This window comes from Prinia subflava, chromosome 8, assembly GCF_021018805.1.
Source record: "Prinia subflava isolate CZ2003 ecotype Zambia chromosome 8, Cam_Psub_1.2, whole genome shotgun sequence".
NCBI lineage: Eukaryota > Metazoa > Chordata > Aves > Passeriformes > Cisticolidae > Prinia > Prinia subflava.
In genome coordinates this window covers 31,155,180-31,180,840 of record NC_086254.1, presented here as the reverse complement: position 1 = coordinate 31,180,840, position 25,661 = coordinate 31,155,180, and the positions used below count along the sequence as shown (strand labels likewise).

The window sequence follows — 25,661 nt, the reverse complement described above, 5'->3', positions numbered from 1 at the left end:
GGCTCTGTCAAGCCCAGCAAGGACAAGCCCTGGTTCTTGGGTACCCAGCCTGGCAGCAGCCAACACCCTCCCCTCTGCCTTCCTCTCTGTGTGAGTGCAGGTGGGGCCCATGGTGTGGGGACAACATTGGCATTACACCTCGTGATGGGTGAACCTTTTGGAAATGGGACATCCCTGTGCCAGAACCATCCTCTTTTGGGAGTTTTGGACTGCTCCAGAGCCAAGCTGAGAGCAGAGAGCCTCCCATCCTGGGCTGGCAGCTACCTCCCTCCCCACAGAGCCATTCCTGTACTCACGGTCCGTGTTCTTCAGCGACTGCTTCTTCTGCGAGGGCTTGGAGATGACCTTGATGAGTTTGCTGTGGAAGGTGCCAATCTCCTGCCCGTTGCTGAAGAAGAGCTTCAGGACCAGGCGGAAATGCTTGCGCTTGTCCGTGTCCGAGATGTACAGGGCCTTGGCACAGCTGAACCCCTGCCGGGGCACAGAGGGGCGCTCAGCAGCTCCAGCCCAGCCCCACCAGCTGTCCTCACCCTCCTCACCACCCCACAAGGACATAATAGTGCCCTTTCAACGAGTTCATTTAAAGGGAGAAACGACCAGAGATGTTATTACAGGTGGAATGAAGAGCTGGGGATCGGCAGAGGCTTTATTTACACTGGGGGCAGAGTATTCCTACTGGAAATGAATGTTCATGTGTGATTTATCCCACATAACATGAGAAATCACCCTGGGTTTATGGTTTCCCTCATCCTGGCCGATACGCTGTGCCTTAGCAGCAAGGCAAGCACTCCGGACAAAGGCTCTTTCTGTGAGGTTCCTGGCCTGCCTCAGACCCCGTGCTCTTTGGGGACCCCAGATAATGCTTTTTCTCCTTTTTTTCCCCTCCAATCAAAAGACGACAGAGCTCTGCTGAAGCTTTTGAACTTTGGGATCAGCTGGGGTTTTTTTAGCTGTTTATGTGCAAATGAAGGACCAAACTTTCATTTTGTGGCAAGCAGCAGTGCTGCTCATCAGGAGAAGGAACCAGGGCTGAGGGAACTGTAGATTTTGGCAGTCACAGGGCTGTCGACCTGAAAAGATGGTTCCAGAGAAAGGTGAGGATCCTTGGGCTGCCTGGATTGTTGTGTATGCCACACCAGACTGGAAGAGTGGGAGTGGGGAGTTATAGCTAGGAAGAATGAACTGTGATATGCCAAGGAATGGGTGTGACATCCCAGGGTGTGGGGTGATGCTGGTGGCAGCTCAGCCCCTGAACAAAGGGGATCCCACAGGGAGCCATGGGCTTTACCTTCGCGTCTGGCTGCTCCTCAAAGCTGAGCTTCTGGGTCTCCATCAGGCTGCTGCCCATGCTGTCCAGCCCCATGTACCCACACACCCGAAATCCAGCCTCTCCCAGGTCCCTGGCTGGAACAGAAGGAGAAGCACCTTCCAGTCCCCTGCACAGGCTCAGCTTCTCCGGTAGTGGAGCATGGCCCAGCTCCAGCCCTCCCTGGGTCTGCATTCCAGGGGTTTAGGTTTGAGCAGGAAAGGAGTTTGGGGGCCAAAATCAACATAAACAGACTCACTGTCCCCTTTGCAGAGGCAGAGGGCAGGAGAGGGAGGGAAGGGAGGGAGGAGAGGTCCAGGGCTGCTGCCCAGTGCTCACCTTTTATCTGCTCTTGCTTTAACTTCCATCCCGGCCCGCTCAGGTAAACACAAGGTGGGGGGCAGAAAAACCTGCAGAGACAAGAGGGCATTTTCTCACTGCCCTTCATCACCCTGAAAAGGTCCTCAGGAGTGCCTGGGTGGCTGCACTGAGAGCAGAGACCCTCTCTGGGGATCACCAGCACTGGGGGCAACCCTGCACCCTGGGAGGCACATGGAGCTCAGCGAGGGGCTGGGGACCCTCTGCCCTGCACCGCCTGCAGTGCCTGGTTCCAGCCTCAACAGCTGCCACATCTGGTGGTGCCACTGGTGGCCGTGACCCCAGCAGTGACAGGATGGCCCTGGGATGGGACGACAGGGACCCTGGCACCCACACCTCCAGCTTCCCCAAAGACAGGGAGTGATCACACCCTGCCTCTGCCTGACTGCCATGTGGAAGTTTCAGCAGCCTGGGAACAGAGTTTACATTCACAATCAGTTTTGGAGCCCAGTGCAAATAAATCTATAGCCAGGAGTTTGGAAACCCATTTTCCTGTGTTTTATTTGGGTTTCCACTGTCTTTGCACTTGTGTGAATGGTGTAAATTCATTCTCTATTGGTACTGGGTAAAGCACTAGCAGAGAAAACACCAGTGGAGGGGGTTGGATATTTTGGAGCCTCGAAGTCCTGGGTACAGGTTTATTTAAACAAGTCATCCACAGCACAGGCCTCTGCTTGCCACTGTAAAGGAAAACAGCAGCAGCACCTTCAGACTTTAACCTGGGAGCTCTGTGCAGGTTTTCTCTTCCTTTTCAGACCTGGCATCTGATTTTCATGCTCATCCCTTGCATGAGGCCAGGAGCAGAGGAAAGAGGCTGTGATGAGAGGGCTCCCTCCTGGCTGGGAGATTCAGTCCTGAAATAACTTTTTTACCTGTGGAGCAGCAGCCCCTGGCAGGAGGCTGGATGTGGTGAGAACTTTGTAGGCACAGCCAGCCCATCCCAGAGCTGTCTCCTGGGGTCGCTGGGCTCTGGGTGGTTACACCTTGGAGCTGAGCTCGTCGCCTCATAGCTATTCCATACTCGGTAATAACGGAGGAGTATTTATATCACAAGGATTAATGGAGCATTAATTACCTTGCAGTGCCGCAGTCTGACGTCACTGCCAGGGAGTGGCAATTTTGGAGATTCAAGCCAGAACCTCAAGGTGTTTTTGCAGTGTGGGAAGGATTTTCAAATATAGCAGCTTTTTGGAGACCACTGGCATTGATGGAAACGCCCCAGCTCCTGCTGTGGCCGTGCAGATTTCAAGACAAGAGTTACAGGGCAGTTAAAACATTAGCTTTTCCTTCTTGAGGGGTGAGATTTAAATGGAATCGTGTCTTTTACTTTATCTTTCTTTACCACTTCATAGAAAGAACCTAACCACTGGGAATGTCTAACTGGGATGGATGCAGGTTGGAGCTAATACCTTTCCTATGTTATTCAGTTCATGGAGACTAAATGATGCCTTTGGATGCAAAGATGTCATGAGTGAATGCAGAGGGGACTTGTCAGATGATCTGCTTCACCAGCTGAGATCAGTGAAATCCAGCCAGGCTGTAATCAAGCTTTAGGTAGGGCTTAGAAGTGGCTATCAGGGAAGCTGGGACTATCCTCACCTTTTTTCGTTGCCGTAGGATTTCTGTGCGACTTTGGCGTGGAGGATGAGCACTGTCTGGTCTGCGGGCAGCTGCAGGTACCTCCTCACGCTGTCCTGGAGCAGGCTGCCTGGGTACGGGGTGGATCTACGAGACAGAACTTCCCTGGCACCGTGGCACCAGAGCCAGCTCCTGCCCACCCTGCAGGGAGCAAGGAGCTCCATCCCTCCAGCTTCATGGGGTGAGAAGCGTTATTGTTTTAAGGATGGCATGGTGATAACAACTCCCAGCTCATTACAGCAAGTGAGAGCCATCTTTATTCTTCAAAGCCCTCTTTTTATACAGCACTTCGGTACAGTGAATATGATTGGTCATCCAGAGCCTACACCTCTTTGTAAACATCCTTGTCAGTAAACAAGTTAGAAAAACACCACCTGCTAACTGTTTTTCACCTCTCAAGGATCGTTTGGGTTCCTTCTTAGGATTTTCCCAGGCCAGAATGAGAGAGTAGCTCGCTTGTCTTCTTAGTAAAAGCCTGAAGCCTAAAATGTGAGCACTGTCAGTTCCCACAGGGAAGGAGGCTTTCTTTGCCATCAGAAAGCACTGCAGCTCAGCTGCTCTAAGAATGGGGCTAGCATTGAAAAACATAAAGTTTGGATAATGGAATAACTGCTTCATCACTTTGCCACCGAACACACACAGGGCATTTCTAAGACTTCCAGCCCCATGCAATGGTGGCTGTGCTCTTACTGAATATTAATTTGTTTTTCCACCTGCTTATTGCTGTATGACTTTTGGGTGGGAAGTGATGCTGCTGAGCTGTGAGTGCAGCTGGGGAGCTGCCATGCAAGATGGAGCCACTCATTGGCTTCTGCAGGGGATGTTGGGTGAAAATAGCTGCATTTTTCTCTGAGACCTAAGAGGTAGGTGGTTCTGCTGATCTTTTCTGCTCTATTAACTAGAAGGTGTTCCCAAGCACCTGGCAGTTAACTCTGCTAACTCGGTAGGTTGGGTGTTAACCAGCTGGAGAGAGATGAGGTGGGTCTGCCCTGCTCTGCCACCTGGGCAGGTATGCAAGGACTGGGGAGTGACATGGGGGACAGCTCTGGGATGTGAGCTGTGGAGGTCTCCTGTGGTGCTGGCTTGCCTTCAGAGGAGGGGAGACCACTCCCTGAACAACACCAGCTCCTGCCATGCTGAAAGCCCCTAAACCTCCAGAGTCTGGCACAGGAACATTCCCTGAGTTTGGGGTATTTGACTGGATAAGATGAAACCAGAGGAGAAGGAAGAGGAGATGCCTGTGTAGGAGTCTCTCCTTGGTACATCTGTCAGTGTGGCCACTGGGAGCATTGCTGCTCCTGAGGAGCCTGGCTGCTGGTGACTCTCCTATCAGAGACAGAGAAAAGCAGCAGCCAGAGAAGGCTGTGAAGCCCCAGCCCCAGTGGGAAACCTCACAGAGTGACTGAGAGAGAGCACCTGGGGGCTGTGGGCAGCACTGGGGGATGACTCAGCAGAGAAGGGGTGGCAGTAGGGGCATCAGCCACGGCCACCCAAGGAGGAATTTGCAAGAGGTGTGCAGGGGAGCATTCCCTTTAAACAATCTCTCTTCCCCTTAAATGGGCTAGAAATGGAGAAAAGTTGAGAGCATAAATGATCAGATGTGTGAAGAGAGGTGAGTCTGGTGCTGCCATCACCCCAAGGCAGGCTCCTCGTGGTGAGCTCCTCTGGGCTCAGAGGCCAGAGCAAGCTCCCAGGGAGAGAAACTGCAAGCAGTCATCCCAAACACCCTCCAGAAGAGTTTGTCTGCCAGCTCTGTTCTTCCCAGTGCAAAACTTTTAAAAGGCTCTGCTCTTACAGCTTTTAGCACCCACATTGCAATTCACTTTAAACACTTTAAACACATATCACTTCAGTTCCAGCTTTACCACCTTTGGATGGAGCTGATGCTCTCCTGTTGTATGAGGAAGAAAAACACATGTCCCACACAAGCAAATATTTACCCAGTGTCTTCTCTGAGCAGTGCCATGGGGACCTGACACTTTGCACTGCACAGATGTGCTCTGTTTGGTTACTAGAGGGGCAATGTAATCTCCTGCCCTCCTTGTTCCCAGTTCTTTATCCTAGATGTGTTATTGGATCACTAGTAAACATAAATCAACAGAGTCCTGCCAGAATCAGATTTACAGCCAGGGCCAGTGTCAGTGTCACCCACAGCATTAACTGCTACCCTGTGCCTGGAAAAATGAATATTTTATGGCCATTCCTGACTGCAGAGCACAGGCTGCCACCAGGCTCTGCTCTTGTGGCAGCCCCAGAGCTGCTGCCAGCACAGGGCTCTGGGCTTAGCCCTGGCTCACCCCACAGCACTAATGGCCAGGCAGGAGGAGCTCCTTTGCCAAGGCTGTACCTGCTCCCTCCATCGTGGTGCTGGGAGACTCCTGCTCCAGCACACTGAAACAGAGCTTTATCAGCCAGTATCCCACCAGGGCTGCTCCATGGTGGGTCACTCAGTCTTGCTGAAAAGTTTCACTCCACTTTCTAGCCAATGAATAGTTTATATCTTTGCACAGCCAAAGAGATCCCATAAGAAAGTTATTTAATCTTTTTCCATAATGGCAATCTGCAGCTGTTTCGCTCCTCTGCTGCCAAGCAATGGTGTGATTTCAGCTTTGATCTGCCTTTGCTATTTTTCCCTTCTTATAAAAGCACCATTTGGGAATCTCTCAGCAAAACTCTGGGTTGGTTTTGGGGTTTTGTGTTTGTTTTTTTTCTTTCTTTTTTTTTTTCAGAACAACTTATTATGATTGGGATAAATGTGGAAATATATCAAGGAAATTGGTCTGAGCCTGGATACTCTTTTACACTAATGCAACAGTGTTAAATGTACTGAACCTTGCTGGCTCTGCTCAGCAGCATTTCACCCTCAGTTTGTCAGAGACATCGGGCACACAGCAGGGAAGAGCCAGGCTGGGTGTGTGAATTTTTTCCTGGTGAGTCTCATCGTTCAGTGTGCTGTGTAAAATTAGGAGTGTAGCTTTAGGTCCTTGTGTCTCAGCTGCAGAGTCACGAGCTGCATCGCTGTTAGTGTCACCAACAGAGTCACCAGTGCCCATCCACACAGCCTGGGCTCTCCCTGTGGGGCTCCTCTGCCATTAACTCCTTGTCAAAGCAGGAAACAGCCTGGTATGGGGGCCAGGCAGTGGCAGGGAGTGTTCAGGAGCAAACTGCCAAGCCCTGTGGATTAAGACGTGTGCTGACAGGGTGGGCTGCAGCAAATCCTGCTCTGCGGAGCCTCCTGCAGCACTGGCTCAGGGCAGGGCACAGCTTGTGCAGGTATCCCTGCTCCCTGCCATCCCTGCATAATGCCAGAGGCAGTGGGTCACTGCCTGGAGCTTATTAAAGAGCCTTCTGGAACAATTACACACATGCTAATTACTGCTTGACGTGGGAATGTGCATGCCAAAGGCAGGTAAACAGAAGGTAGCTCTTCAGATTTGAAGTCCAGCTGGAGGAACAGCTACCTAGAAACTTGGCTTTCTTTTCTTTGTCCATTCTCTGCAGCCCTTGCCTTCCAAATTTCGGGGGTAAATTGTGTCAGTGACACACTTCTGAACAGTGCTTGCCATTCTGCCCACAGAGGCGACCACCCAGCATCCATCATCTGGTTTAAATTTATCTTCAGAGAGTCAAAGGGCTATTGCTAAAGCAGCTCAGTAATACCCACTTGGCTCCTTCTGGCACCTACAGCCTGCTCAGGGTTACAGAGAATTATTCACTCCCTTCTGACATTTATTATATTGAATTATTAAAATGCTTTGGTTGTAGAGCAGTGTTAGTTCAGTGTCATGTTAGCAGCACCACACGGGCTGGGCTCTTACAGCTCTCACTAAAAGCTGCCTTTTCAGAGCTGAGGTCTTGGCTGGGGCTCGGCTGCTCTCCACACAGTTGGGCATTATGTAGAAGAAGGGGAGGGAGGGGGGATCCACCACCTTTCTCCTACACTGATTTCTGCAAGGCTTTCCCTTTCCCTGCTCAGCCTGGCACCACTTACCAAGGCTTTTTCCTTTGCTTTGGGTCAGGATGTGCCTCAGGACAGGGTGTGAGTGCATTTGTGGTGCATCTCTAGGGTGGCTCTGCCCTGATGCTTGAGGTGGGAGAGACCCAAGGTACCCCAGGGGATTTGCAAGCCCTGGCCAGGTTGCTGTACCCTCTCCCATGGGAAATAAAGCAGAAAAGGAGGAGTGCTCTGTGTATTTTCCACAGGAGACACACAGCTGGCCCACCTTGCAAAGGGCTGTTTCATGTGGGCACACAGGGAACCCAGACAGGCGCCGAGAGGCTTTGGCAGGGTCGGACCCCACAGTCCCATCGCTGATTTTAGGAGAACTGATGTTTAACACCACAGCTGAAAATTATCCCTCTCCCTCCCAGCAGCAAGGGTTTAGGGGCATCACTCAGTGCTTTTTCCTGCCTCCAGCTGGGGAACGCTGCTCCCCGTGTGGGACATACCCTGGTCCACACATCACCTCCTGTGTGTGCACCCTTGGGCAACTGCAGGAGAAGATAAAGCACTTTACAAGCACTGGGAGAAGCAAACTGCCCTCTGCCCTGCTCCTTTTCAGTTCAATGAGCTTCACCAGCTCAGTCTGCTGAGGAAGGGATCTGATACATTTTGTCCCCTGGGAATGAAAGTACCCGACTCTGGAGACCAAAATACAACCCTGGCAGCTATTGTTTAGAAACTGGGTCTTCAAATCACCTCTTTATACAAGAACTGTAACTCGCAGTAACAGTGTCCCCAAGTGCAGGTAGCACTGAATTGAAGTGCAGAGATTTAATTTGCTGCATTTCCCCCCAAAAAAGGAGCTGTGGTTTGCCTCGCTCAGGACACAGCTGCCCTGAAGCTGCCACAGAGGGCAATTGTTCTTCCCTCAGTTTGGGGAAACCAAACATCCTAATAAAAAATATCCATTTTAGAGGTCTGGGTTATATTTTGTGCAGATCAGGGGAGAAAATGCCTGCAGTGCTCTTGGGTATGGAGTCAACGCAATGTTTGTGCAAAAGGAAAAGCCATTAGAAATCACAGAAATGAGAAGCCTGCAGTTTCTGGCTTCCCTCATTTTTCAATACCTCCTTTAATCCAGACCAACCCAACCCACAGCCCTTGTATATGCATGGGTATTTATAAATCCTGTATTTTCCTCACTGCACACACAAGTGAAATTCAGCCTTTTCTAGGCCTGGGGGATTTATCGACCACACCAAGGGCAAACAGTGGCCAAGAGCATGAAGCATGAAAAGCCTGTGGCAGTGAGCTCTGCAGGGAGCAGGGGCCAGCTGGGGTGGGCACCCCAGCAGCACCAACACCCCCAAAATGCCTAAGTTTGATCAAGCAGTATTGGCAGGTCTCCTAGAAAATGCAGACAGTGGGGCTGAGTCACTGGAGTCTCCTGTCTCTGTTCCTCGTGTGCAGAGAGGAAGGGAAGTGCTGTTAAAGCGCCACAACACAGTCCTGTAAAGCACTAAAAGTGGTTCCTGCCACCACCAGATTGAGCTAAGTGCTGGGAGAGGTGGAGGACTGGGAATGTCTATTCCAGGGTTTCTGAGAAGCCTCTGCTGATGATCTCCAATGCACATCAGTTGACCCTCTTGATGGAAGCTTAACCTGAGGATCGACAGCCCTCCAAGCTCTGGCCTGCAGTTTCCAAACTCACCTCCCCACACTGCAGCCACTATCTGCTGATGTTCCTAAACTTCCAGGACACTCTAGGTCAAATGGATATTAAGCTTAGACTCTCCTTTTTCCATGAACTTTTGAGAGTGCACTTCCCCAGCAGAGGTGCAGACCATAAAAGGAAAAAAAAAAAAAAAAAAAAAAAAAAAAAAAAAAAAAAAAAAGGAGAAAAAATAGATAAAGAAAAATAGAAAAAGATAAAAAAGAACTATAAAATAAAGAAAATAAAGAAAAAATTTAAAATTAAGAAAAAAAAAGCGGTAAAAAAAAAAAAAAAGAGAGAGGGAGAGAGAAAAATAAAGAAAAAAAAGGAAAATAAAGCACTAAAAGAGGGCCCTCCACGCCGGTGAGCCCACGGCGGTCCCGGCCCGCGCACCCTTCGGGGCTGGGGCAGGTGGGAGCCCCCGAATCCCCCCCGCCGGCACCGCCAGCCGGACCCGCCGCTGCCCCGGGGCCGGGCCGGGTCCCCCCCGCGCTGCCCCGGGGCCGGGCCGGGTCCCCCCCGCGCTGCCCCGGGGCCGGGCCGGGTCCCCCCCGCGCTGCCCGGCTCCCCCGCCCCTCGCTCCCCCGCCCCGTTAAATGCCGGCGCGGCCCCGCGTACCTGAGCCAGCAGCGCGGCGGGGAGCGGCTCCGCGGCCGGCACGGGTGAGTGAGGGGCTCCGCCGGCACCGCCGCCCCTGCGGGAGGGAGAGCACAGGAGGGGGGTGAGGAGGGTGCGGGTGAGTCCGATCTCGATCCGGATCCGGATCCGGATCCCGATCCCGATCCCGGTCCCGGTCCCAGCCCGGCCAGCCGAGCGCTGCCGCGGAGATCGCAGCCTCCGATGGGGCTTCTCCTTGGAGCGGGGCTGGCTGGAGGGGGAGCGGCGATCTCGGGCGTCAGGAGCAGAAAGCAAAGCCGGGAGGAAGGGAAGAGCATAACTTTTGCCCCAAAGGATTTTTCCTCCCGTCTGTGGGCTGGAGCCTTCCCGACCCCCGGGCGCACGGGCGTGGCCCCGCGGCGGTGCCGGGGTGGGCTCGGTGGCGCAGCCGGGCGTGGGACCCGCTCAGTCCCTCGGTGCTGTGTGAGCAATGTGAACTTTTCCTCGCTGTCAGGATGGCTCGGGCTGCCTGCCTTGCTCACCTTTTGCCTAGCTGTCGGGCAGGTCCCTGCTTATACAACCGAGGATCTCTTAGCAGAGAATGAAAGGGTCTGGAACACCTGGGCAAGGTGTACTGAGCAACAGGAGATCGAGATCCTGCAGAGAGATAAGCTCAGAAGTGTACCCTAAGTTTGTTATGCACCATTTCTGCACGACTGGAAAATTGGCTCTGTGCATACTCGTTTGCACAAGCAATCACCCACCTTCGGCTTATCATTCCAACAGTTTCACAGGATAAAATTAGCTTTGGGCACTTCTGTTCCAGGCAATTACATGGGAAAACCTGTCTGGAAAATCAGATTATTCTGCACTCATCGTGTTTGTGTGCACATGCACTCGTGTGAGCTAAGCGGAGCTGAGCAGACACACGGTGTGGTGGTATGTGCTCTGCTGGGGTTTTGCCCCTGGTTCTGCCTTTGCTGTGGTGCAGAGAGCTGCAGAGTCCATCCAGGAGGCAGAGGAGGCTGCAGAGTGGGAACCGGTGTGCTTGAGGAGGCTGGCAGGGAAACAGGATTGTCCCAGTCAATGGAAGCCACCACAAGTGTGCAGTGGGACTGAGGGGAGCAGGGGTCCACGGGAGGGGCCTGTTCTCAGCCCCAGCTCTGAGACGAGGCACAGGGCTTTGCCTCTTTTGCTTAAACACACTGGATTTTTGCTTCACTTAAATCCAGATTATTTATAAAGTTATTATGAAGCTCTCCCTTTGAGACCCCTCCCTATGGGACCCTGTGTAGCATCTCTTGATAGTAAAGATTTTTCTTTCTATTTTTTCAAGGACAGGAGCAATTAATCCCAGGCAGTGAGTGTGCAGGTTCTCAATAACAAGTAGCAACTGCATTTCACAAGCAGATTCTTGCAATCTCTGCAGGAATTCATTAGATTGGTGTTGGTATCTGCACAAAGTTGTGCGTGGGGAAATCTCTCAGATCTCAGCCCTGATATTTGTCACCAGGACATGGATAAATTCAGCCTCATCCGAAATGCAAATTCCCTTCTGGAAACCACGCGACAGATCTTGGTGTTTGCAGTAAAACAACACTTTCATCAAAGCAGGCAGGGTATTGCTGCATCCAATGGAAGAAGGCTGTTGTTGATTTTTGTGGAAGTTGTAACTTTCATTTGTTGTTGAAGAATTAAAGGAACCATATGTGCTCAGTACAAGATGGGCTCAGGAGCTGCTCTTCTTGGCAGCCGTAGCAAACAGAGGAGCTGTGGCCAACAAGGCAGCCCGTTGTAGGCAATCTGTGGTCACAGAAGATGTTTGTGCTCTGATTGCTCATAACATAGCATTTCCCTTGAGGTTGGCATTAGGGGTTAAAGGTTTTCAAGAGAAGTCTTTGTTTAAACATCTTTAAAGTTTCCAATAGGGGCCCCTTTGTTCGCTCTGGAGCAGCGTGCCTGCCTTGTTAAAAACTCAGCACTCATAAAATGCCATTTACAAATGACTGATGAATAGGGCTGAAACATGGAGGGGAGAGAAGTAGCGTTTGTATCTACACACACACGGGACTTACAGACCAGCCCTACCATGAGTGAATAAATGGGACCTAGAAAAAACACAGCAAAAAAAAAAGAGATGGAGTGGTGCTTATAAAGAAACTTATAAAAGTCAGCTACTCCCCCTGCACCACTTGGGCCCTTTCATGCCAGATGTCTCCTCTAGCCAAGCCAAGAGGCTGACACTTGTCATTACCTCTCAATAATCGCATTTTCTCCACTTAGGGCCCAAACAGTAGCCAGCTGAGCACTTGGGCTCCATCAGGAGCTCTTGCAGCTGCCATAAGGGCTGCACTGATCTGCTGGGCACAGGGACCCTGGCTCAGTGCTTTCCATTACCTGCTGTGGGCTGGTGAGCATCATCCCTCTGTAGCTACTCACAGCACAGATGTACCTTTAGGTGCCAGGTAATGTTTTCAGCTCTTAGAAGGCTTTGGTTCTCTCCTGGCTAAATAGAAAAGGTTTTAAAGCAGCTCTGTTAAAGCAGGACAAGGTAGAGGAGTGTGCTCAGAGATTGGTTCACAGAGATGGCAGCATTTCCATGTGGGATGCTCCAGACTGCTGTGTCTTATCCTGTGTCTGAATCTTTGTGGTTCTCACACAGCTTGTCCAGTTCCTGCTGTTTTTTACTGGAGTCAGAATCCATCTTCCCCACCAATATTCTGTCTTTGCCTGTCTATCTGCAAACTCCTGATCTTCTTGCCTTGCAAACCCCTGCCCGTACACACGAGTCCATCCCTAGCCTAGTCCTCTGGTGCCTCTCAGGGAAATCCATAGGGCTTAACTCTTGTCCCTTGCAGAGAGGTGGCAGAACCTTGGTTTCTCTCCAGACTTCATCTTTTCTGTCTCTGGCTGTTGTGCTTTGACAGTGTGTAAGTTCAGGAGTCTTTGGGTGCAGCCTGGGGACCCAGAGGAGTTCATGGTCTGTGGCAGGAACCAGTGGGAGCAGAACTGTTGACAGCAGAGATAACGCCCTGTACAATAATCTCTGTCTGGGCTGGAAAATCAGGCAAGCTCCACACAAGGAAAAACATTTGTCGGAGTCCAGGGCATCCCTCTGGCTGCCCTGGATGGTCTGAGACCCTGGCAGGGGGGTCTGGGACCCTGGCACAGAGCCCAAAGTGATGCTGTCTTTGATCTCAGCCCATGGGAAAAATTACCAACATTGCACGAAGAACTAGAGACCCCAAGAGTTTGATACAAATAGTAGTTAATTTATCACAGGGTGCAAATGTAGAATTTGGGGGTTTTAGAATGGAATCAGGGAAGGCAAGATGGAGAAATCAGGGTGTGGCCCTGTCCTTCCTTCTTGTCCTTGTCCTCCATCTTCTGCTGTGGTGGGTCACAAGGGATTGGTTTAGGATAGAGGAGACATGTCTAACATAGGTAGTAGGTATTGGTAATTAGTTGTAAATAAAAAATACGATGTGGACGATGATTGGGTCGGAGAAAAGGTACAAAAGGTCCAAGCCCTCCTGACCTGGGAGCAGTCACTGCATGCTCTTGCCCCAGCAAGGACTTGGCAGGGCACTGAAAGAAGAGTGAAAGAGAGAAGAAACAATAAACTACCTTGAGAAACCTGAGCTGGTGAACTCCAACCTTTTCTTTGGCTTCTGGCACGGGCTTTCAAGGAGAAAAGACTCTTAACCAGTATTTTTCAGGAAAACCAACCCGAGATTTGGGAATTCTCAGCTTGTACACCTGCAGCTGGACTTGGATGTCTTCCCCAAAGTGTTACCTGCTCTTCAGTGTGGGCAGAAGGGAGGCCACAGCCCACTGTGCTGCTGGTGAAGCATCTCCTGAGGGGTGACGCCATCCCAGCCTCAGACAGCAGATCTCCTGCTGCCAGAGGGACGAGGAAGCTGTGAAGTTAGGTGTGAGACATTCCTGGGCTACCTTTGAGGTTCTCCCTGTGAGGAGTATCACACAAAGCTTTTCTGTTCTGAGGAGGGACAAAAAGTCCCCACGTGCCTTTCTGCAGCTGCCAGACGCTCCTCACTTTCTGCTATTTCAATTAAACACATAGCAGGATGGGTAGGATAAAGGGGAGAAGCACAAGAATATTCTCCTGGCGTGTTTTCTTATGCCAACACATTGAGTCACATCTCTGGAGTGAGAAATATGATATAAAGATTTAGAGAAGGAGGTCAGGCAATGAATCCACGATTGCTGGGCTGGAATGGCAGGCGGTCTCTGTGGTTGTCTGAGCCATGTAAACTTCCTGGAGGTCAGCTGGGGATAGTGGTCCTAGCAGACTTGGGAGACAGATGTCCTGCTTGTAACTATCAATCTCATACCAGCTCTGCTGCATCAGGAGCTCAGCTGACAAACTCTGCACCAGCCCAGTAGCTGACCTGAGCCATGACTCTTTTCCTTTGTGGTTGAACATGCATATTTCTGAGGGAAAAAATGCTCTCTAACACCTTCCTCCCAAAACAAGAACTTGGGCAATGGATTGCTGCGTCAGCTTCTGGATGGCCAGGACACCACAGTTTGAAGTCTCTTGGCCCAGCTCAGCTGTCCTCCAAGGACCTGTTTGTAGAAGAGCATTTGCTTTTTAGAGAGAATCAATAAGGTGGATCTGTCCTCTGTTGATCCTTCTTCATAAAAATCAGAGTATTCCAGTTTTGTTGAAAATGGCAGTTAGGAGATGGGCTGAGTTTACCTGTTGTACAGCTCAGGTGACAAGTGTAGCCCAGAGGTCTTGAGTGGGACAGAGAGGAACAGAGAGATGGCACCAGCAGTCCTGAAACAGGAGCCATCTCTGACATGATTAGCTGAACAAGGAGATTTGGCAGAGGTATTTTCCTCTCGTCTGTTTTCCTCTTGGCTAGATCTTTAACATTTTAATTTGCAAGTGAATGTGGCTTTTATTCGTGGCAGCTGCTGCCGAAGCAGCCCAGGTACAGCTTGTTTCAGTGCAGGGTTTTCTGGGCAAGAGGCTTTCCTGCCAGGTGAGTGCCAGAGCACTGGGAGGTCTTTTAGAGACAGACTGATGGCAGAGAAAGGCACCGTGTGCTGTTGTGCAGAACATCTAGAAGGGGATGCTCTGCCCACTGCTGTACCCAGCATTTCCTTCCCAAGGGGACTTCAAATGTCATTTCACAGTATGAACCTGCCAGGGCTTGTAGGGGTCTATGAGCTGTGAGTCAAAGATATCTGTTACTGCAAAAGGACCTGGTCAAGAAAACCTTCCTTCTGCCCTCCCTGTGAATATACAGGAGTGGGTCCCATAAAATGGGGAATAGGCTTTTGTGGGGAGCAAGCAGAGAAAAAGAGAAGCTCTCTCTGCATCCAGCAAGGCTTTCCTGTTACAGCACTCCTGCTGATTTGCTCCTGTTGTGTTTGGAGCCTCGATGTGCTGTTGCAGAAATACAGCCTTGTTTTTCAAACAACATGTCCTTCCAGGTGGCACTTGGCCCAGTAAAACTGCCACAGAGTTGTAAATGGAGAGCTCAGTGATGTCCTGGAAAGAGTCTGCTCTGGTTCTCCCACATGTGTTTGGGAAAAACCGAGGACACATCAGTCCTTAAACTGGGGGGAAAAGTCCTTTTGGGCTGGAAATTTGTGCCATTTCCATGGTCTTGATCTGCTTGTGGTCCCTGAGTTTTCCTTGCTCTAAAAACTGCATTGCTGTCCTCTCTGGAGGGATTTGCCTTTCATCACCCAGCTGCTGTGGGGCATGAGCCCTGAGATTTTGGAGCTGTGATTGAGTGTAAGGTCAATGCTGCCTGTAAAGTTGTCCAGAGGGTGAATTCAGTGCTTGTGAGCAGCAGAGGTAGCACTGAGCTGGGCATCTGCAAGCAGAGAGCACCTTGATATTGGGGATTATGTTAGGAGAAACCAACCTTTGGGCAAGTCTCCAAGAGAGGGTGGATCCAGCTCCAGGGCTGGATCCTTTCACACTGCTTGCAGGTCTTACAAACATGGACAATGTGCCAGCAATTCATCCATGTTTCTACAACAAATTTTGGCATCGAGAGGTGCCTCCAGGATGGTGTAAGTTGTCTGCATCTCTCCAGGTGGCTCTGGTTGCTTCATTGTCCCCTGGGGCAAGAGACACATCCATCTTCCTCCCTTGGTCCCACATGCATTTTTGGGCAGCCTCTCTCTCAGGCATGGACCAGAAAGATGATGACTTGCTGTCCTGCTGAGGACATTACAATTTTTCTCCCCATCATCCAGCTTGAGGGTGCTCTTTCTGTCTTTCTGTTGTTCTCTGGGTAGAACTCAGGTGTCCTAAGTGAAAGGACTCAGGGCTGGGACTCCTGGCCACATTTTGATTGGGGTTTTTGACACTATCATCAAATAACACTGATTGAATTGAATTTCTCAAAACTCCCTGGTCGAGTCTCCACAAAGAAAAGCTCTGCAGAGCAAAGGAGGGTGCATGGAGAGGCAGATGAGGAGGATTAATCTCAGCAACATCATGTCTAGGGCTTCTCTACCACTGGCCAAGGCTTCCAACACAAAAATAAATGCTGTTAGCTGGTAGCACATGTAGCATCAGTGTCTTGCACCCTGCCACATGTGCCTGGACTTGTCATGTGTGCCTCCTTCTGTGCACAGCCCTGCTGCATGGGACAGCCCTCTGGCTTGGCTGGTGCTTGCTCACAGGCTCCCAGCTCTTCCCTACTCCTTGCAACTCATGGTGATCCCTTGTCCTGGCTCCATAGCCTTGGTCCACAACCTGCTTTCCTCCTTTTAACACTGCAGTCAGGGCTTTTCCTGGGCTGTGGACTCACTGCCACCTCTCCTTTCTCCATACCCTCCACAGTTCAGCACAGAAAGCCCCCATTCTTCTAACAGCAAGGAGGGTGGGGAGCTCGCAGCATCCCTCACCCCGCTCCCTGCCATGCCCTGTCCTTTGGCCTTGCCCAAGGCAGGGTGTGCCCAGGTCCAACCTGCCACCATCTGGATGAACCAAAAGGGGAATATTCAGAGTATTTCTTTAACCTGTAGCCAGGAGAGAGCTGCCAAGGAGGCCACGCTGAAACCTGAGGCGGCTGTTTTTCCTGAGACTCAGCATTTGGCAGGGAGAGCAGACGGACAAGTGGTGGAGCAGGGAGGGATGCAATTGCCCTGGGGAGCAGCATTGCAGGTGGAAGTGCCCAGGGAAGGTGTGCTGGCTTACCTGTTTGTCTCTGGGGATCCATCTCCATGTGTTCCTTGGCTGAGATCACGTGTAGAGTCAAGAGGAGGCAACCCTTCTGTCCTTACATGTGGCTCTCCCCTTGGTCACCCTCCTTACATCACGTACTGAGCATATCCTTCAGCAGTGAAAAGCAATCACTGTTTCTCCCATTGCGTTGCTCAGAAATGCCAGGAATGGTCCAAGTGCCCCTCTCAGCTCATCTGCAGGGTTTGGCTGAGCCAGCCCAGGCTGCAGCACTCACTTTGCCTGGACCTTTTTTCCTTTATAGCTCAGTGTTATCTCAAGGTCTCTGGCGCTGCAGCCGGCGCCGTGTTTGCCTTGCTGTGCAGCACCTGCCCGCCAGCCGCTCGCTTCCCACCCATCTCCCTCCCACTCCTGGGTGGCTTGGAGGGGGTGTGTGACCCCTCAGGAGTGAGGAGCCCCTCCATGGGGATGTGAGTCAGCCCCAGGGAAGTGAGGGTAGAGGGAAGTTGCCAGGTCGAGATAGTGGGAGAGATACTGCGGGACATCCATCCCAGCATCTTTGCCTCCCCATCCCTTTGCTGCTGGGGCAAGACTGGGAATTACATTGACTCAGGGACCAGGACACTGTCCCAGCCTGATCTCTGTTGCCAGGACCAGCATATGACCAAGCTGCCATGCCCTGCCCTCTCCAGGCAGCATCAGCCCTTCCAGCCATGAGGAGAGCCAAGATTCATCCAAAAGCTGAGATGCTGTTAAAAATAGATCAGTCGTGAACTGGTTTTCTCCTTCTTGGTTCTTGGCCCGACAGCTCATTCCTCCCTCTGGGCTGTCTTTGAAGCTCTCTGGATGCTGTGAGACACAGGCTCCATAGCAGCCTGCCACAGCAGGGAGGTGTGGAGAGAAGAGAGCTGCAGAAATGTTCTAGGTGGCATAGCTGTCCCAAAAATATTTCGTGATTTGTGAGTGCTTTCTCCCAGGAAAGAATCAGCGCTGAAAAAAGAATCTGCTAAATAAATGTGGAAACAAAGCTGGCGAAGGAGCACTGTTTGCCCCTCTGCTTGCAGGTGGTGAAGGGACGCTGGGTGTCTGAGCAATCCTGGCCACAAAGCAAAGCTCACCTTTGCCTGGAAAAGACCTGCCAGGTTGCTGCCCCTGCTCATCCCCTCAGCCAGAGGATCCCACTGGTCCCTCCCCGGCACAGCCCTGCGGGAGCTCCTGGCACTGCCACCGAGTCCCTAAATCCCAGGCTGGTGGGCTGCTCGCCTCCAGGGAAAGGCCACGTCTCTCACTTTGAGACGGGTGTTCTGGATCCCAGTATCCTCTTGTACCCCCTTTCTGCCCTCGTAATTCTTTAGCATAGTTTTCCAGGTGTGAACACTGAGTCTCGACACAGTTTTAAGATGCAGCTGTTAAACCTATTATCAGTGTCCCTGCTATCAAAGACGTGGTGTTCAGGGCTGCACGTAACCACTGAGCAATTAAACAGCAACCCTGGTGATGAATTACAACTGAGACCTCCTGGGGCTAAATAAACACCGGCTGATAACTGCCGATAAAATAAATTTTTGTGTGTTTTTTCTTAAAAGCACCCTTCCAGTATCTGTGCCCAGACCTAGCACTGCACATCTGGGGAGAGTCACATTAGCTGCGGCATTTCCATCCCTAGCACCTTGGGTTTCCAACCAGAGCTGGAATAAAAATAAACTAAATAAGTCCATATCCCTGCAGGAGCCAGGAAAGTCAAGGCAAGACAACACAGAGGTGGGCAGGGAAGGAAAGAAGTGACAAGCTGAGGTTTTGGGTAACAAGTTTAAATATCTTTTCCCCCAGTGATCCCACCTTAAAGACATGAAAAAACTCTTGAGGTGTGGAGTATTCCTTGGAAAAACCTTTCGGACAGGGAGTGCTGGTGGCAGAGTGGTGGGGACCCCGAGGGGATGTGGAGAGCAGCAGGCTGGCAGTGCTTCACCCAGCACCTGCCTGGGGGAAGAGGTGTGAGCCCACCTGCACAGGCCCCCTCACACCCTCTGCCTGCAGAGGCTTCTGCTCTCCCAAGGGAGTTTGGAAACAGAAATGGAACAGAGAATGGAACTTCTTGGAAAAATGATCTTTACCAGTGACTTTGAGAGATTTCTGAGTGGGTTTTGTCTGTGCTGGCGTTTCATCTGGGGGCTTCTCTTCCCGTGCAGGAGTATCAGGAGGGCTGGTGTTCTGCATCCCTGCGTGCAGCTTTCCCACTCTCCACTGGCTGCAGAGAACAGCCACACAGTCAGGGAAAAAGCATTTGGCTGAACATCCCATCTGCCTGGTTTGCAAGTGAAAATAGGGCTTGTCCAATGGCCAGCTCCACCCAGAGCAGAAAATCAGACCCTTTGGCAGAGTGCTGCTACTGTAATGAAATTGAGCTGTGCTGAGGCTGTCAGTCCTTGGAACAGGAAAGATTCCATGGGGGTTCAGAGAAATTTGGGGATGGATCTGTCAAAACTGCTGCTGTTTAGGGTTTTTGGCACTGTCTGGGGACACCCACCACAGGAGAATGTCGCCCTTTGGCTGAGCTCACCCTCAGCACTGATTGCACCTTGTCTTCTCCCTGCAGCACAACCTTCCAGCACTGAAACTGTGTGGTCTCACAGAGCCATGATGAAGCTCCTGCCTGTTGCCTCTCTCCTCCTGCTTCTCCTCACAACACTGGAAGCCAGACCAAAACCTGCAGGTGAGCCCTGGCAGATGGGGAGTGCATGGAGGGGAGAGAAGTAAGAGCATAGGGCAGTGGAGCCCCCGGAGGACAGTTTGCTGTGTGACATGGGGGACACGACTCCTCTTCTTTGGGAGTATGCCAAGGAGGATGGAGGATCCCTCCAGTAGTGGGACACAAACTTCCTGGCCCCAGCATGGTGGCTCTGGTGCTGCTTGCTCTGGGCACCTCCTCAGCTGTGACACAGCCCTGCCCAGGGCTTGTCACCCTCCAGGCCACGGGCTGTGACCTTGGCAGGAGGCACAGCTGTGAGGGGAAGCCTCCTCCTTGCTTGACTCTCCAGGTGCAGGGGACAAAGCAAACCCAGAGGTACCAGCCTCTCTCCTCCCAGGACAGAGGGATTTAAATCAATTTTAGTTTAAAAACAGTGAAGGCACCAAATAGGGAAAGGAGCAGGTATGGCCCAGAGATCTTCAGAGCAATTCAGATTGGCATCATCCCAAAGGAACTCAAAGTGTTTCATTATGATTAGGGCCCAATTCTCCCCAGCTTGGGTGCACACAAGCCAAGCAAAATATGTTCATTGTCATTTCACTCGCTGAACACTCTCCCAGTTTGCACAGGAAGTAGCATCCTTATGCTCAAGAGAAGTTCTTTGGCTTAACCCCTGCCAAGTGCGTGCCCTTAGCTTCGCTTTTACTGTTCCATTTTCTGCCCTTTAAAAACCACAACCACAACAACCCACAGTGAGGGGATGTCTCCCCAGCCTGTTGGCCCTTCTTCCACTCTGCCACCATCTTCTGTGAATTTACTGGGCGTGGAAAGGTGCCGGTCTGTGGGGGCTGCCCAAACCTGCTCTCTCCACCCTCATGAGCAGCGCCCAGCCAGTGGGGCCAGCGGGCAGAGATCTCCCTGCTCCCTGCAGACAGCCACGGGCCTGAGCCTTCTCTTTGCCTTCTCCTCAGCACTGAAGTGCAGGACGGGTCCCCTGGACATTGTGTTTGTGATCGACAGCTCCCGCAGCGTGCGCCCCTTCGAGTTCGAGACCATGCGGCGCTTCATGGTGGACATCATCAGCAACCTGGACGTGGGCCCCAACGCCACGCGCGTGGGGGTGATCCAGTACTCCAGCCAGGTGCAGAACATCTTCTCCCTCAAGACCTTCTTCACACGGGCAGACATGGAGAGGGCCATCAACAGCATCGTGCCGCTGGCCCAGGGCACCATGACGGGGCTGGCAATCCAGTACGCCATGAACGTGGCCTTCAGCACGCAGGAGGGCGCGCGCCCCCCGCACAAGGGCGTCCCCCGCATCGCCGTCGTCGTGACGGACGGGCGGCCCCAGGACCGCGTCACCGAGGTGGCCACGCAGGCCCGCAACGCCGGCATCGAGATCTACGCCGTGGGCATCCAGCGGGCAGACATGAACTCTCTGCGGGCCATGGCCTCCCCCCCGCTGGAGGAGCACGTCTTCCTGGTGGAGTCCTTCGAGCTCATCCAGCAGTTTGCCAAGCAGTTCCAGGACAAGCTTTGCGGTGGGTGAGAGCCGCTGCTGCGGAGCGGCAAGGGGGGCCCCAGTGTCTGCTCCTCACCCAGGCCAGAGGGTGACCTTCAGAGGGGGGTTTGGGGTGGGTGCCCATGCCAGAAGCAGGGAGGATGGGGAAGGAACCTCCCCAGTGAGGTGCCAGGACAGGGCATTGCACAGTGTCCATGAAATCAGTGGGTGAGCACTGGGACTGGCAGGGCTGGGGCTGTGTGGGTTGTCACACTGGCTTTTGCTGCAGGGACAGGGCATATGCGAGAGCCAGGGTCCCCATGTGTCTGGTGTGCCTGTGGGCCACTCTGATGCCCGTTCTGTCTTGCAGGGGTGGACATGTGCATGGAGAGGGAGCACGGCTGCCAGCACAGCTGCGTCAGCACCCCTGGCTCCTTCTACTGCGAGTGCAACCCAGGCTACAGACTCAACGTGGATGGAAAGACCTGCTCCCGTAAAAACCCTTTTTATTATCTGAACTTTCATAGGGAGCTTGTAGTTATGGGTCCCATGGAGGGAAGCTGGGACACAGCAGAGGATTCAGGGAGGCCAGCAGCAGCCTGGGCTCACTACCTCCCAGGTCTGTAATGACTGCAGACATTCAGCATTGCTAAATCCTAGCCACCTCCCTGAGATGGGACACTCGTGATGTATGTGGGCACAACCAGCTATCTGTCAGCTGAGGGGGTCCGGGCAGGCAGTACCAGAGGATTCACATCCCAGCACCAAAGTGCACAGTGTTTTTGCCTGGATTTTACTCCAAAGCCGTGTTAGCTGGTCTGACCACCACACCAGGACTTTTCTTTCTTGTTTCACACTGCTGGAAACTGCTTCAAAGCCCTGGAGCAGTCCTGCCCTGCTGCCCCAGGGAGGCTGGGCCAGGAGGGTGACAAGTGTCTTGTCCCCTGCAGCCATCGACGCGTGTGCAGACGGGAGACACGGCTGCCAGCACCACTGTGTCAGTGTGCGGGGCTCGTACTCGTGCCGCTGCCGGCCAGGTTACTACCTCAGCCACGACAAGAGGAGCTGCACTAGTAAGTGACTGTCCCACTCACTTCCCTTCTTCTTCATTTGCTTCCCATTCTCTCTCTTCTTGTCTTTTCCTTTCTGCCATCGCTCTCCTTGTCTCTCCAGTGATTGATTACTGCAGCTTTGGAAACCACAGCTGCCAGCACGAGTGTGTGAGCATCCCCAACGGGCACTACTGCCGCTGCCGCAGCGGCTTCACGCTGCAGCCTGACAACAAGTCCTGCAGGGGTAGGTGCCAGCGTGCTGCATGGCACAGGCCGTGTGTACAGCACGTGTCTTTATGTCCTGCCCAGCCTCCAGGGAAGGGCTGTTCCCAGACCACCTGAATGGGGATAACCCCCCGCCCTCGGCTTGTCTTCCAGCCACCGACCTCTGCAACGGGGTGGATCACGGCTGTGAGTTCAAGTGTGTGAGCACGGAGGGCTCCTACCACTGCGTGTGCCCTGAGGGCCAGCAGCTCCAGGCTGACGGCAAGACATGCAGCAGTGAGTACTGCAACACAGCCCTCGACATGCTCCTTATCTGGGCTCTGTGCTCCTGGAGGCAGCTCACCTGAAACTGGGCTGGGGAGCTCTGTCCCCATTTGGGACTCTAAGCTAGGCTGGAAGAGCTGTGCTTGGGGGAGCACCCTGGCTGCTGTGGGGATGGATGATTGTGTCCTCAGAGACATCTCAGGCCCAGAAGAAGCAACAGCTTTAAGGAAACGTTCAGAAAAAGAGAAACCTAGGAAAGATTTTCATGGGGTGTTGGGGTGTCAGTGGAGTTTTTTGGGCTGAGTCCCTTGGGCATAGTCTTCTCTCCTTCCCAGCTGCAGTTCCAGGGTGTCCCCACAATGTCCTGAAGCCCCAAAACTCAGCCCCAGCCAAGGCTCCTTCACTCTGGCAGTGGCCATGGCCAGGCTGCTCCTCTCCCACCTTCCCCTGTGCCCGCAGAGTGTGGAGCTGGGCATGTCGACCTTGTGATGGTGATCGATGGTTCCAAGAGCGTCCGGCCCCAGAACTTTGAGCTGGTGAAGCAGTTTGTGAACCGTATTGTGGACCTGCTGGAGGTGTCCCCCCACGGCACGCGGGTGGGGCTGGTGCAGTACTCCAGCCGTGTGCGCACCGAGTTCCCCCTCAACAAGTACCACAGCGCAGACGAGATCAAGAAGGCCGTGATGGATGTGGAGTACATGGAGAAGGGCACCATGACAGGCCTTGCCCTCAAGCACATGGTGGAGCACAGCTTCTCTGAGCTGGAAGGTGCCAGGCCTCTCTCCCAGAACATCCCCAGGATTGGGCTGGTCTTCACAGATGGACGCTCCCAGGATGACATCTCTGAATGGGCCAGGAGAGCAAAGGAATCAGGTACAGGGGGGTGGGAACACCAATTTGCAGTGTTTTGGGCATCCCAGGATGCCTCCTTGGGGTGGCTGTCTCAGGGAAAAGCTGCAGCATCCAGCCTTGGGGAGCTGCATCCCACGGCAGACATGCTCTGTTGTGGCCACTGGGTGCTCTGAGCAGCATCCTTCATGCAGCAGCCTGCACCACCCCAGTGCTGCCATGCTCCTGCCTGCCCTTCCAGAATTGCTGCTGCATATTTGGAAAGCCCAGAGAAAATCCTGTATCCTTGGTTTTGCTCGCTCTGGGCATGGAGCTGCCTGCTGAGGGGTGTCCAGTGCAGTGCTCAGGATCCATCCTTGCCATGCAGGGATTGTCATGTTTGCCGTGGGTGTTGGAAAAGCTGTGGAAGAAGAGCTGAGAGCGATCGCCTCTGAGCCAGTGGAGCAGCACTTCTCCTATTCAGCAGACTTCTCCACCATGACCCACCTTGTGGAGAACTTCTCCCTGAATATCTGCCCAGGTGGGTGTTCCTGGCCATACCAGGGGACTTTACCCCAAGCCAGGGAAGGCTCTTCTGTCCCCACAGAGCCAGTGGGGTGGTTTGTGTCTCTGTCATGCTGTGTCAGTATGAGGCTGAGCTGGGCTGGTGTGAGCCTAGGCTGTCTCAGGATGTCTCCAGGCTGTTGTGGGTACAGGTGTGGGTCTCTGGGAGGGATTTGGAAGAGGAAAAAGTGAAGCTGGGGGAATTAATTAAAAAACAGGAGGGGTTAATACAAAAATATTAATGTGAGCAAGCACTCCTGTGGCATTGCATGGGCAGAATTTTGGAGTGACACCCTGCCTTGTGGGATGCTCTGAAGGTGGCCTGTGTACCTTGTTCAGACCTGTGCTGCTGGTGGATGCAGGGTTACTGTGAGGGTCTCCCTGCCCTGGGACAAGCTGGGGCTCCCCAGTGCCCTTGAGACCCCCACAGAGCTGCAGATGTGGAGTCAACGTGCCCCCTGCCACCCAGCTTCAAGGCAAAGTGAAGCCAGCACTGACTGTCTTTGGCACAGTGTGACCACATGTGTGACAGCTCTGTGGGATGCCCGGCAGAGCTTGCTGGATTGGCACAACAGCCTGACAGAAAGCAGAGGCTGAAAAAAGAGGGCAAAATGGTGGGGAGAGCCCTGAGCCCTGGTGGGTGGCTGCAGGGACAAGGGTCCTGTCTGGGAGCAGGGGAGGGGGGGCATGGTGGGGCCGTGGTCTGACAGCAGCCAAACCCTCCCTGTCACAGAGGAGGGCAAAGGGGAGACGGAGATCCGCAGCCCGTGTGAGTGCGAGGCGCTGGTGCAGTTCCAGACCAACACCGTGGCCATCCTGCAGAGCCTGACTGAGAAAAATATCCTTTGGGGTGATGCCTGGGCTTGTCAGGGTGCAGAGGACAGAGCACACAGGGGGGAGGGAGGGATAGATAAATGGGAGCGGGGAAAATTTTAGGCTCTTTTAAGGGGTAAAGCCCTTTGCCCAGCAGACTGTCTGGCTCACACTATTTCCTTAGCACGTTCACTTGCTCAGATGACAGCCAGACTTGAAGACTTGGAAAAGCAGATTGCCAACAAGAAGTGATCCTGGCAGAGGGCTGCAGTGCCCGGCGGGGCACAGGGATGGCTCTACAGTAGCTACATGGCATTGTTATTGCTAGGTTATCGTAAAGGTCTTTGTTCTTGTATTGCAAAATCCCCAGGGGGGTGTGGACTGTATTTAAAAAACCCCAAAATCCTAAAAACATGCAAAAAAGGAACTTGAACAAAGCCCCTGCTGCAAAGCCAAGGGGTTCAGTTGTCATTCCTGGGATGAGGGGGAGCAACTGTGTTGGCAGGCTGGACAGACATGACACCTGGTGTCCCCCAGAGTGACTGAGATGGCACGGTCCCCCTGGAGCCTGGCAGGCTGATTTGCAGGAGAAAAAAACCATCAGTGGTGTCACCCTGAGAGCTTCTGTTGTCTCAGCATCTGCTGCCAAGTGGTGGGGCAAGGAGAGCTGGGTGGTGCAGGCAGCACAGGGGATGCCTATGCCCAGCTGGCTCCAGTGTGGTGCCCAGGTGGGCTCTCGTGGGAAGGTGGATGGCAGGAATTCTTGGATCCCCTTGCCCTGATTTGGCAGAATACTTGGAAATTGGTATTAATCTTGTTTGGTTTTATAATCACATAGCAAAATGTAATTATTCTTTCAATCAATATGTATGTGTGTGTGTATATATATATATGTATATTTAATTCTAAGAGCAGGGTAGCACTATTTTTAAACTCTTGTTTTATATAAAGGAATTTCTATCCTGACAATAA

At 52.6% G+C, this 25,661-nt stretch overlaps 2 protein-coding genes across 3 annotated transcripts in view; one reads left to right on the top strand and one right to left on the bottom strand.

The window, feature by feature from the left end:
• The window catches only part of RBPJL (recombination signal binding protein for immunoglobulin kappa J region like), a 13,195-nt gene extending 2,683 nt beyond the window's left edge, over positions 1-10,512 (bottom strand). Inside the window, exons 1-5 of one of the 2 annotated variants that reach the window (XM_063404616.1) lie at positions 9,598-10,512; positions 3,284-3,409; positions 1,646-1,716; positions 1,289-1,404; positions 297-471 (exon numbers count right to left, since the gene is read on the bottom strand). In XM_063404616.1, the coding sequence (XP_063260686.1) occupies positions 297-471; positions 1,289-1,404; positions 1,646-1,716; positions 3,284-3,409; positions 9,598-9,914 (805 nt within the window). In that variant the 5' untranslated portion in view covers positions 9,915-10,512. The remainder of the gene's footprint in view (positions 1-296; positions 472-1,288; positions 1,405-1,645; positions 1,717-3,283; positions 3,410-9,597) is intronic. The other variant, XM_063404615.1, reaches the window with a different exon arrangement.
• Positions 9,182-25,661, top strand: MATN4 (matrilin 4). The gene is made up of 11 exons (XM_063404614.1): positions 9,182-9,641; positions 19,350-19,466; positions 20,414-20,983; positions 21,314-21,436; positions 21,894-22,016; positions 22,117-22,239; positions 22,374-22,496; positions 22,944-23,357; positions 23,701-23,853; positions 24,610-24,714; positions 24,883-25,661. Exons 2-11 carry the CDS (start codon positions 19,391-19,393, stop codon positions 24,939-24,941), a joined length of 1,869 nt encoding a protein of 622 aa, XP_063260684.1. The 5' UTR covers positions 9,182-9,641; positions 19,350-19,390; the 3' UTR covers positions 24,942-25,661.